The sequence below is a fragment of the Oncorhynchus clarkii genome, unplaced genomic scaffold, assembly GCF_045791955.1.
Source record: "Oncorhynchus clarkii lewisi isolate Uvic-CL-2024 unplaced genomic scaffold, UVic_Ocla_1.0 unplaced_contig_334_pilon_pilon, whole genome shotgun sequence".
NCBI lineage: Eukaryota > Metazoa > Chordata > Actinopteri > Salmoniformes > Salmonidae > Oncorhynchus > Oncorhynchus clarkii.
In genome coordinates this window covers 23,720-35,266 of record NW_027260833.1, presented here as the reverse complement: position 1 = coordinate 35,266, position 11,547 = coordinate 23,720, and the positions used below count along the sequence as shown (strand labels likewise).

The 11,547-nt window shown below is 41.4% G+C and overlaps 1 protein-coding gene across 1 annotated transcript; it reads right to left on the bottom strand.

Annotated features, from left to right (window-relative positions):
* Positions 1-4,790: 4,790 nt before the first annotated feature.
* On the bottom strand, positions 4,791-6,391 carry LOC139401855 (dexamethasone-induced Ras-related protein 1-like). Its single transcript, XM_071145840.1, has 2 exons — positions 6,024-6,391; positions 4,791-5,805 (listed from the first exon to the last, which is right to left on the bottom strand). Exons 1-2 carry the CDS (start codon positions 6,280-6,282, stop codon positions 5,276-5,278), a joined length of 789 nt encoding a protein of 262 aa, XP_071001941.1. The 5' UTR covers positions 6,283-6,391; the 3' UTR covers positions 4,791-5,275.
* Positions 6,392-11,547: the final 5,156 nt, after the last annotated feature.

Genomic DNA, 11,547 nt, shown 5'->3' with positions numbered 1-11,547 from the left:
TTTGAATAAAAGATCCACGTACGGAATTACCTGCTCTCTGCGCTTGACTCCTCCACTCACCATTCATAGAAGTCATAACACTTAATCAGATAACTGTGAGGTACAGTTACCACAGCAAATGAGTCAATGCACGGGGTGTGCTTCTTCACCAAACTTGACCTCAGGAGTGCTTACAACCTGGTGCGGATCCGGGAGGGAGACGAGTGGAAGACGGCTTTCAGTACGACCTCAGTGCATTATGAGTACCTCGTCATGCCTTACGGGTTGATGAATATTCATTATTAACCCAATAACTTTATTTTTATTAATAACCAATGTACAGTTGGAAGCTTTACCTTAGTCTTTGCTTGGTTAAAGCCCCGCCTTATCTCAGCTCACTGGTCACCATAGCAGCACCCACCCGTAGCATGCGCTCCAGCAGGTATATTTCACTGGTCACCCCTAAGCCAAATCCTTGTTTGGCTGCCTTTCCTTCCAGTTCTCCGCTGCCAATGACTGGAACGAATTGCAAAAATCACTGAAGCTGGAGACTCATATCTCCCTCACTAGCTTTAAGTGTTAGCTGTCAGAGCAGCTCACAGATTACTACACCTGTATATAGCCCATCTGTAAATATCCCATCCAACTACCTCATCCCCATACTGTTTTTATTTTTTTGCTCCTTTGCACCCCAGTATCTCTACTTGCACATTCATCTTCTGCACATCTATCACTCCAGTGTTTAATTGCTAAATTGAAATTATTTCGCCACTAATGCCTATTTATTGCCTTTACCTCCCTTATCTTACCTCATTTGCACACACTGTATATATACTTTTCTATTGTGTTACTGACTGTATGTTTGTTTATTCCATGTGTAACTCTGTGTTGTTGTTTGTGTCGAACTGCTTTGCTTTATCTTGGCCAGGTCACAGTTGTAAATGAGAACTTGTTCTCAACTAGCCTACCTGGTTAAATAAAGGTGTTCTCAACTATCCTACATGGATAAATAAAGGTGTTCTCAACTATCCTACATGGATAAATAAAGGTGTTCTCAACTATCCTACATGGATAAATAAAGGTGTTCTCAACTATCCTACATGGATAAATAAAGGTGTTCTCAACTATCCTACATGGATAAATAAAGGTGTTCTCAACTATCCTACATGGATAAATAAAGGTGTTCTCAACTATCCTACATGGATAAATAAAGGTGTTCTCAACTATCCTACCTGGTTAAATAAAGGTGTTCTCAACTATCCTACATGGATAAATAAAGGTGTTCTCAACTATCCTACATGGATAAATAAAGGTGTTCTCAACTATCCTACCTGGTTAAATAAAGGTGTTCTCAACTATCCTACATGGATAAATAAAGGTGTTCTCAACTATCCTACATGGATAAATAAAGGTGTTCTCAACTATCCTACCTGGTTAAATAAAGGTGTTCTCAACTATCCTACATGGATAAATAAAGGTGTTCTCAACTATCCTACATGGATAAATAAAGGTGTTCTCAACTATCCTACCTGGTTAAATAAAGGTGTTCTCAACTATCCTACCTGGTTAAATAAAGGTGTTCTCAACTAGCCTACCTGGTTAAATAAAGGTGTTCTCAACTATCCTACATGGATAAATAAAGGTGTTCTCAACTATCCTACATGGATAAATAAAGGTGTTCTCAACTATCCTACATGGATAAATAAAGGTGTTCTCAACTATCCTACCTGGTTAAATAAAGGTGTTCTCAACTATCCTACCTGGTTAAATAAAGGTGTTCTCAACTAGCCTACCTGGTTAAATAAAGGTGTTCTCAACTAGCCTACCTGGTTAAATAAAGGTGTTCTCAACTATCCTACATGGATAAATAAAGGTGTTCTCAACTATCCTACATGGATAAATAAAGGTGTTCTCAACTATCCTACCTGGATAAATAAAGGTGTTCTCAACTATCCTACCTGGTTAAATAAAGGTGTTCTCAACTATCCTACATGGATAAATAAAGGTGTTCTCAACTATCCTACCTGGTTAAATAAAGGTGTTCTCAACTATCCTACATGGATAAATAAAGGTGTTCTCAACTATCCTACATGGATAAATAAAGGTGTTCTCAACTATCCTACCTGGTTAAATAAAGGTGTTCTCAACTATCCTACATGGATAAATAAAGGTGTTCTCAACTATCCTACATGGATAAATAAAGGTGTTCTCAACTATCCTACCTGGTTAAATAAAGGTGTTCTCAACTATCCTACCTGGTTAAATAAAGGTGTTCTCAACTAGCCTACCTGGTTAAATAAAGGTGTTCTCAACTATCCTACATGGATAAATAAAGGTGTTCTCAACTATCCTACATGGATAAATAAAGGTGTTCTCAACTATCCTACATGGATAAATAAAGGTGTTCTCAACTATCCTACCTGGTTAAATAAAGGTGTTCTCAACTATCCTACCTGGTTAAATAAAGGTGTTCTCAACTAGCCTACCTGGTTAAATAAAGGTGTTCTCAACTAGCCTACCTGGTTAAATAAAGGTGTTCTCAACTATCCTACATGGATAAATAAAGGTGTTCTCAACTATCCTACATGGATAAATAAAGGTGTTCTCAACTATCCTACCTGGATAAATAAAGGTGTTCTCAACTATCCTACATGGATAAATAAAGGTGTTCTCAACTATCCTACCTGGTTAAATAAAGGTGTTCTCAACTATCCTACATGGATAAATAAAGGTGTTCTCAACTATCCTACCTGGATAAATAAAGGTGTTCTCAACTATCCTACATGGATAAATAAAGGTGTTCTCAACTATCCTACCTGGTTAAATAAAGGTGTTCTCAACTATCCTACATGGATAAATAAAGGTGTTCTCAACTATCCTACATGGATAAATAAAGGTGTTCTCAACTATCCTACCTGGTTAAATAAAGGTGTTCTCAACTATCCTACATGGATAAATAAAGGTGTTCTCAACTATCCTACATGGATAAATAAAGGTGTTCTCAACTATCCTACCTGGTTAAATAAAGGTGTTCTCAACTATCCTACATGGATAAATAAAGGTGTTCTCAACTATCCTACATGGATAAATAAAGGTGTTCTCAACTATCCTACCTGGTTAAATAAAGGTGTTCTCAACTATCCTACATGGATAAATAAAGGTGTTCTCAACTATCCTACCTGGATAAATAAAGGTGTTCTCAACTATCCTACATGGATAAATAAAGGTGTTCTCAACTATCCTACCTGGTTAAATAAAGGTGTTCTCAACTATCCTACATGGATAAATAAAGGTGTTCTCAACTATCCTACATGGATAAATAAAGGTGTTCTCAACTATCCTACATGGATAAATAAAGGTGTTCTCAACTATCCTACATGGATAAATAAAGGTGTTCTCAACTATCCTACCTGGTTAAATAAAGGTGTTCTCAACTATCCTACATGGATAAATAAAGGTGTTCTCAACTATCCTACATGGATAAATAAAGGTGTTCTCAACTATCCTACATGGATAAATAAAGGTGTTCTCAACTATCCTACCTGGTTAAATAAAGGTGTTCTCAACTATCCTACATGGATAAATAAAGGTGTTCTCAACTATCCTACATGGATAAATAAAGGTGTTCTCAACTATCCTACATGGATAAATAAAGGTGTTCTCAACTATCCTACCTGGTTAAATAAAGGTGTTCTCAACTATCCTACATGGATAAATAAAGGTGTTCTCAACTATCCTACATGGATAAATAAAGGTGTTCTCAACTATCCTACATGGATAAATAAAGGTGTTCTCAACTATCCTACCTGGTTAAATAAAGGTGTTCTCAACTATCCTACATGGATAAATAAAGGTGTTCTCAACTATCCTACCTGGATAAATAAAGGTGTTCTCAACTATCCTACATGGATAAATAAAGGTGTTCTCAACTATCCTACATGGATAAATAAAGGTGTTCTCAACTATCCTACATGGATAAATAAAGGTGTTCTCAACTATCCTACATGGATAAATAAAGGTGAAATAAAAAAATGTTTTAAAAAAACAGTTGGGAGATCTGACTAACCTCTCATATTAATGTGTCAAGACTAGCTAGGCAGACTTAATGAAGTGGTATTTTTTAGAATAATTATAACTATTGCGAGTGCTACTGTCGTCATAGATACTGTAGCTTCTGACTGCAGGCTTATTATATGCACTGTAGATGGGGAGGTTTATCAAAGTAATGTCTCAAGAAGAGACTGTCTGGATGTGAGCATGTCACCCAGACATCTCACTTTCACACTGATTTTCTCCTCTGATGCCATCATCCATACAAATGAAATGCTAATTTATTCACAAATGAGTACTCTAGAGAACTATCATCAACTGCTCTTCTCAGTCATCTATTTTTAACCCAAGATAAATGGTTCAATATTTTTCTCAGAATCGTTGTACAACTCCAGCTGCACAGAGTAAAATTAAGTGAACATTTGGGCCATATTGTCACCTGTTAAATCTACCTCAGTGTAGATGAAGGGGAGGAGACAGGTTAAAGAAGGATTTTTCAGCCTTGAGACATGGATTGTGTATGTGTGCCATTCAGAGGGTGAATGGGCAAGACAAAATATTAAAGTGCCTTTGAAAGGACAGGGGGTGCAACTAAATATTAGGAAGGTGTTCTTAATGTTTTGCACACTTAATGTACTTCAAAAATGTATTTTAGGCAATACTTAAAAAATGTAATTTCACTGAGAAGACCTGAGAATATCCTTATTTACCATCAATGTTAATATACAAGCACAATAAAAAGGATGACAGACATGGTAATATAGTTGTGAAATGGTTTTATTTTCTCTTCATGTTTCTTTCTTTGTGAAAAGTAAACGATGACAGAATAATAAATATACATTCATAGATTTGTTCAGAATGCAAGTGTTCAAGTTCATTTCCATGTAAAACATAATAAAATGCTAAATGTAAACAAGAGTCACCCCATTGGTGAAGCCTCCATTCTCCATTCAGTAGAGGCAGATTTTACAGCATGTAGTTGACAAGAATAGGCTACCTCACTGTAGGTTCTCTAAAGCTACATCCCTTTTGAGAGTCCTGACTCCACGGGGAAATTTCTGACGGACTGACCATGTCATGCACCTTATCGGCGAGTCCTGGCATGGTTTGGGATACACACCCGTTTCTGTCACTGCGCCCTGGGGTGCTGTTATCCTGAACTCCGCACACTGGCGAGAAGCCTGGCGGGTATCATCCCTATCGTTGTATTTCGTTACAATTATCCTGCACATTGTCAGTAAATTGCTTAGCTGATGGTGCAACTCTGTTTGCTCTGTCCGCCGCCGATAGCTTTCTCTTTTATGTACCTCAAATCGCTGTGTACGCTTGGTCGGCGCGCGAACGGCTCCACAATCCCGTATGCCTCGCCGTCTTTGTATTTCTTATTTCTGAAAGATTTTCGTCTGCTGTTTTGCAGTACTTCGCAGTACTGTAAGGAAACTTTGCGGTGAGAGTCCGGGCTCATCTCGTTGGGCAGTTTAGCCATGGTAAAAAGAGTCTGAAACATCTGGTCGATATTAGTGTTCCGTTTTGCAGAGATCTCATAGTAGGCACACTGTTCATCACCAGCCACCAGCTGCTCAATCTCCTCATTCTGAACCTCCCGGTTAAACTCCCGGTCACACTTGTTCCCGCAGATAACTATCGGGACATCTACGATCTCCTTGGTTTTGTTTTTCAGGCAGGACTTGGTTTCGTAAATTTGACGCTTCAGGCGCTGGACCTCTTGGAAGGAGTCTCTGTTATCCAGACTGAACACCAGGATGAAAACGTCACCTGAAAGAGCAAGGGGAAGCACATTAATATCACAGCTGAAAAGCTCCATCATTACATAGGCCTAGGCTAAATGTGTACAATAAAAGTGTTGCATATAGCATTACTGCATGCATGATTTATTAAAACATCCCATACATATCATTTCGATGTAGCTATAAATTCCAGTGTAGCTTTCATTCATATTATTTGTTTTGTTCAGAGTTCAGAGTTAAGCTTACCAGTAAGGATAGCGAGTCTCCTCGTAGCGGGGAAAGGATGGTTTCCAGAGGTGTCCAGAATGTCCAACTGGTACGCATCTCCCCGAATGCAGTATAATTTTCTATGAAAGTCCTCTATGGTCGGCGTGTACTGGTCCTCGACTCTTTCGTTCAGAAACCGACAGATGATGGCCGTCTTGCCAACTTTTGTAGAGCCCAGAATCACCATCCGGTGGCAATTTTTGGCCGGGATGTTAAACTCGTTCTCGGAAGGAGACATGTTATTTTTTTTGAGCACCGATGTGTGTCTTTGGTGCGAAGGTGAGATAGTGAATGCAACCACTAACAGTCTAGAGGGATCTTGTCTGTTTGTAAGCGCTGCTGCTTTGCTGAATCTGAGGAAGAGCGCGACTGGGTATATATAGGCGATGCTGACCACTCCTCCTAGGCGCGTCATGCATTACGCATTGGTCTGAAGGGAGAAAGTTTGTGGTTATTATTATGCTCTTGTTGTTGTCTCCGTCTGCCTTGTCCGTATGTATGAGCAGACAGTAATTATATAAACTGTTTAGAGAAAAATAAAAAATTATTTATGTGTAAAACAATATAAATATTGGCCTACCTAAAACTCAAGCATAGATAATGTTTTTGTTGCTGAGTTCAATTCATACATACGCATATGTCTATTAACATAATAACCATAGTCCAAAGTTGTTTTCATAAATATAAATGCAAAATCATAATATGGTCAATCTCCTCTTTTGGTGGGGACTCAAGGGTCCCACAAAATGGCGTAATCTACCATGACAATAACATGTATTTTGCAAACGCAATACCCCTCAAACAGGACAAATACTGCAATAATGCCCGTGTGCATTATTGTGTGCAAATAATAATTATTGTGTGCAAAGGTTACTACGAATCACAATAGTTAATTTGCATAGGCTTATTTCATGTCAACAACACAGTTTACTGCCAACAAGAAATTAACATACACCGTCGTTCACTCTGTTTCACGAGACATCTAGATTGTTGTAAACTGCGGTGAAAACCATCGGTGTATAGCTCACGCTACGCAATGAAGGAGCGCACCCCGGATTTCGGCCACGTGTTTGTAGACCGCAAGATGGCACTGGAACTAGAAAGGGTTTTTGTTTTTTTCTGAGCAGTTGCATACAACTCAACACAATGAGCTTGAGGTGAGCACCCCAATAGTAATACGCTTAATATCATCAGCAGGAAATCATTGTGGAAAGTAAAAATGACCTCCACCTTATACAACATTTTATATGTGTATCCACAGAGGCTTATGGGCATGATAAATACACAAAATGTATCATATCAACCAGACTACCGAGTCACCAATAATTCAAAGGGTTTTGACTCTTGAGTCTTTCTCCACACTTGGGTAAATTAACTGAAATTAAGGCCACTAAGCATGTCTGCATTTTCCAAACAATGTGATGGCAGACTTGGATAGCATGGAGACAGACTCTGGCAGTTGAGGAAACTGAAACTAGCTGAACTCACACCGTTTTCACAGAGGTAACACGTGATCAGTGCTGAGCTCTGGGTAGGTTATAGTTGTCTGTGATCTTCTGGGCACAGTTTTTGAAAAGGTATCTATCAGGATTTAGTCTATTGGATAGTATTAAATGCCTATCAAATAGAATGAATAGTACAGGGTCCCCATTCAAGTCAACGATTTGTCCCTTCTATTCATTCTATTTTTATGCAGTTAATCCTATCCGATAGGCCAGAGGTCAAGGTAGTGAAACACCCACCTCACAGGAGGCAGTAGGCCATGTTACAGGGGGCAGCAGGCCATGTTACAGAGGGCAGCAGGTAATTTAACAGGGGACAGCAGGTCATCTAACAGGGGACAGCAGGTCATCTAACAGGGGGCAGCAGGTAATTTAACCCTTGGCAGCAGGTCATCTAACAGGGGACAGCAGGTCATCTAACAGGGGCAGCAAGTCATCTAACAGGGGGCAGCAGGTCATCTAACAGGGGGCAGCAGGCCATGTTACCGGGGGCAGCAGTCCTCCCAATCAAATGAGTATGGACTCCTGCTGTGTTCAGATGGAGGCAGCCTAGAAGTATCTAATAGGGTTTATCTAAAGATAGAGCAGGAGTTTGTTGGTGACTCAGAAGACTTTCAGCTCTTCACACACCAACCACCTGGTCTCTGTGTCACCTCCTCAACTTGACTGGGACACTGGTCGGCTGAATTTACTGTAGATTGTGCATTGCTGTCAATGAAAGATTTATGATTTGTAATTTTAGTAAGTCCCTTCGTGCACCTCTAAGCAAGGTGTGTGTTATACAATGTTCCCTGTATCCAGCAGGCTTATAAATTACACTTGCATTTACTGATTAATGGTATAGTGCACTATGCCACCCTGTTCCCGGCACTATGGTTTGGTTGACAGGATTTATGGTAAGAGGAAGTCCCACCTTCTTCCTTCCCAAACTGTAGACAAGGTTCCTCTTTTGCTTGTGTGTGTGTGTCACATTAGTTACTAACCGACCAGGTGAACAGGCCAGGTGTGTGTGTGTGTGACTGTGTGTGTGCGTGTCTCTCTGTGTGTGTGTGTGTGTGTGTGTGTGTGTGTGTGTGTGTCTGTCTGTCTGTCTGTCTGTCTGTCTGTCTGTCTGTCTGTCTGTCTGTCTGTCTGTCTGTCTGTCTGTCTGTCTGTCTGTCTGTCTGTCTGTCTGTCTGTCTGTCTGTCTGTATACAACCCCACAGGAGAGTTTTCATCTGTATTCTTTGTAGTTGTTTACATACCACCACAGTCAGAGGCTGGCACTAAGACAGCATTGAATGGGCTGTAATCTGCCATAAGCAAGAAAGAAAACGTTCACCCAGACGTAGCGCTCCTAGTAGCCCGGGGACTTTAATGCAATCCAAATTACTATCAGCATGTTAAATGTGCAACCAGAGGAAAAAAAACACTGGACCACCTTGACTCCACACACAGAGACTAAGCTCTCCCTCGCAATCCATTTGGAAAATCTGACAATAATTCTATCCTCCTGATTCCTGCTTACAAGCAGATAAAGAAGTGTTCAGATGAAGCAGATGCTAAGCTAAAGGACTGTTTAATTGCACAGATTGGAACATGATCAGGGATTCCTCCAATGGCATGGAGGAGTACACCACATCAGTCATTGGCTTCAGCAATAAGTGCATCGATGACGTCGTCCCCACAGTGACCGTACGTACATACCCCAACCAGAAGCCATGGATTACAGTCAGCATCCACACTCAGCTAAAGGCTAGAGCTGCCGCTTTCAAGGAACAGAACTCTAACCCGGAAGCTTATAAGAAATCCCGCTATGCCCTCCGACGAACCATCAAACATGCAAATCGTCAAAACAGGACTAAGATCAAATCGTACTACACCGTCTCTGACGCTCGTCGGATGTGGCAGGGCTTGCAAACCATTACAGACTACAAAGGGAAGCACAGCCAAGAGCTGTCCAGTGACACGAGCCTACCAGACGAGCGAAACTACTTGTATGTTCGCTTCGAGGCAAATAACACTGAAACATACATGAGAGCACCAGCTGTTCCGGAAGACTGTGTGATCGCGCTCTCCGCAGCCAATGTGAGTAAGACCTTTAAACAGGTCAACATTCACAAGGCCGCAGGGCCAGACGGATTCCTAGGATGTGTACCGACCCGTAGCACTCATGTCTGTAGCCATGAAGTGCTTTGAAAGGCTGGTCATGACTCACATCAACACCATTATCCCAGAAACCCTAGACCCACTCCAATTTGCATACCGCCCCAACAGATCCACAGAGGATGCTATCTATATTGTATTCCTCACGGCCCTTTCCCACCGAGACCAAAGGAACACCTATGTGAGAATGCTATTCAGTGACTACAGCTCAGCGTTCAACACCATAGTACCCTCAATGCTCATCAATATGCTAAGGAACCTGGGACTAAACACCTCCCTCTACAACTGGATCCTGGATTTCCTGACGGGCCGCCCCCAGGTGGTAAAGGTAGGTAACAACACATCCGCCACGCTGATCAACACAGGGACCCCTCAGGGGTACGTGCTCAGTCTCCTCCTGTACTCCTTGTTCACTCATGACTGCATGGCAGGGCACGACTCCAACACCATCATTACATTTGCCGATGACACAACAGTGGTAGGCCTGATCACCGACAATGACGAGACAGCCTATAGGGTGGAAGTCAGAGACCTGGCCGTGTGGTGCCAGGAAAACAATCTCTCCCTCAACATGATTTAGACAAAGGAGATGATTGTGGACTATAGGAAAAAGAGGACCGAGCTGCAGTGGAGCAGGTTCAGAGCTTCAATTTCCTTGGTGTCCACATCACCAACAAACTAACATGGTCCAAGCACACCAAGACAGTCGTGAAGAGGGCACGACAAAACCTATTCCCCCTCAGGAGACTGAAAAAATGTGGCATGGGTCCTTGGATCCTCAAAAGTTTCTACAGCTGCACCATTGAGCGCATCACTGCCTGATATGGCAACTGCTCGGCCTCCGACCGCAAGGCACTACAGAGGGTAGTGCGAACGGCCCAGTACATCACTGGCACCAAGCTACCTGCCATCCAGGACCTCTATACCAAGCGGTGTCAGAGGAAAGGCCTAAAAATTGCCAAAGACTCCAACCTCCCTAGTCATAGACTGTTCTCTCTGCTACCGCATAGCAAGCAGTACCGGAGCGCCAAGTCTAGGTCAAATGGCTACCCAGACTATTTGCTTTGCCCCCCCCCCCCCGCGCTTTTCACTGTTGCTTCTCTCTGTTGTTGTCATCTATGCATAGTCACTTCAATAACTCTATGTACTACTCTACATACTACCTCAACTAACCAGTGCCCCTGTACATTGACTCTGTACCGGTACCACCTGTATATAGTCTCGCTATTGTTGTTTTACTGCTGCTCTTTAATTACTTGTTACTTTGTTCTCTTATTCTTGTCCATATTTTTTTTAACTGCATTGCTAGTTGGGGGCTCGTAAGTAAGCATTTCACTGTAAGGTTGTACCTGTTGTATTCGGCGCATGCGACTAATAAAGTTTGATTTTGATATTTGCAAATCAAATTCTGCTCAATAAAGACAATACTTGATAAGTAGATACAACAGAGAGGATATTTACCATGACTTAACTACTGTATTGGTCTTGTAACATTTTACATCACTTTTTACATTTTACAGCACAAAGCATTTTACAGCAATTATTACATTTTACAGCACTACTTTCCAAGTCTGCTCTACGAATTTTGACCACTTCTAACTCTAGCCTGAGAGGACACATTAAGGCCTTCTGTGATGAAACCCAATCAGGTTCCTCTCACCTCGCTGTGACCAGCTCCAACTCTTGGTTTGTGTAACGAGGGCGGAGTGGACAGGTGCTACGGCCCTGTTCATTGGTCGGTAATTAGACCACTGTGTATCCCCTGAAGCATCTATACGGAGACAGGTGCGGTGTGGTTCTTTAGCCAGATGCTGATATTAGACTATATGAGGCTGCTGGAACAAATAGCTGCTGGA

What these genes read in the sequence shown, in the direction of transcription:
- LOC139401855 (XM_071145840.1), bottom strand. Translation starts at nt 6,282, where the DNA reads ATGTCTCCTTCCGAGAACGAGTTTAACATCCCGGCCAAAAATTGCCAC. An exon ending in GAGACTCGCTATCCTTACTG is followed by an intron (nt 5,806 to 6,023) that starts GTAAGCTTAACT and finishes TTGCTCTTTCAG; the next exon opens with GTGACGTTTTCATCCTGGTG.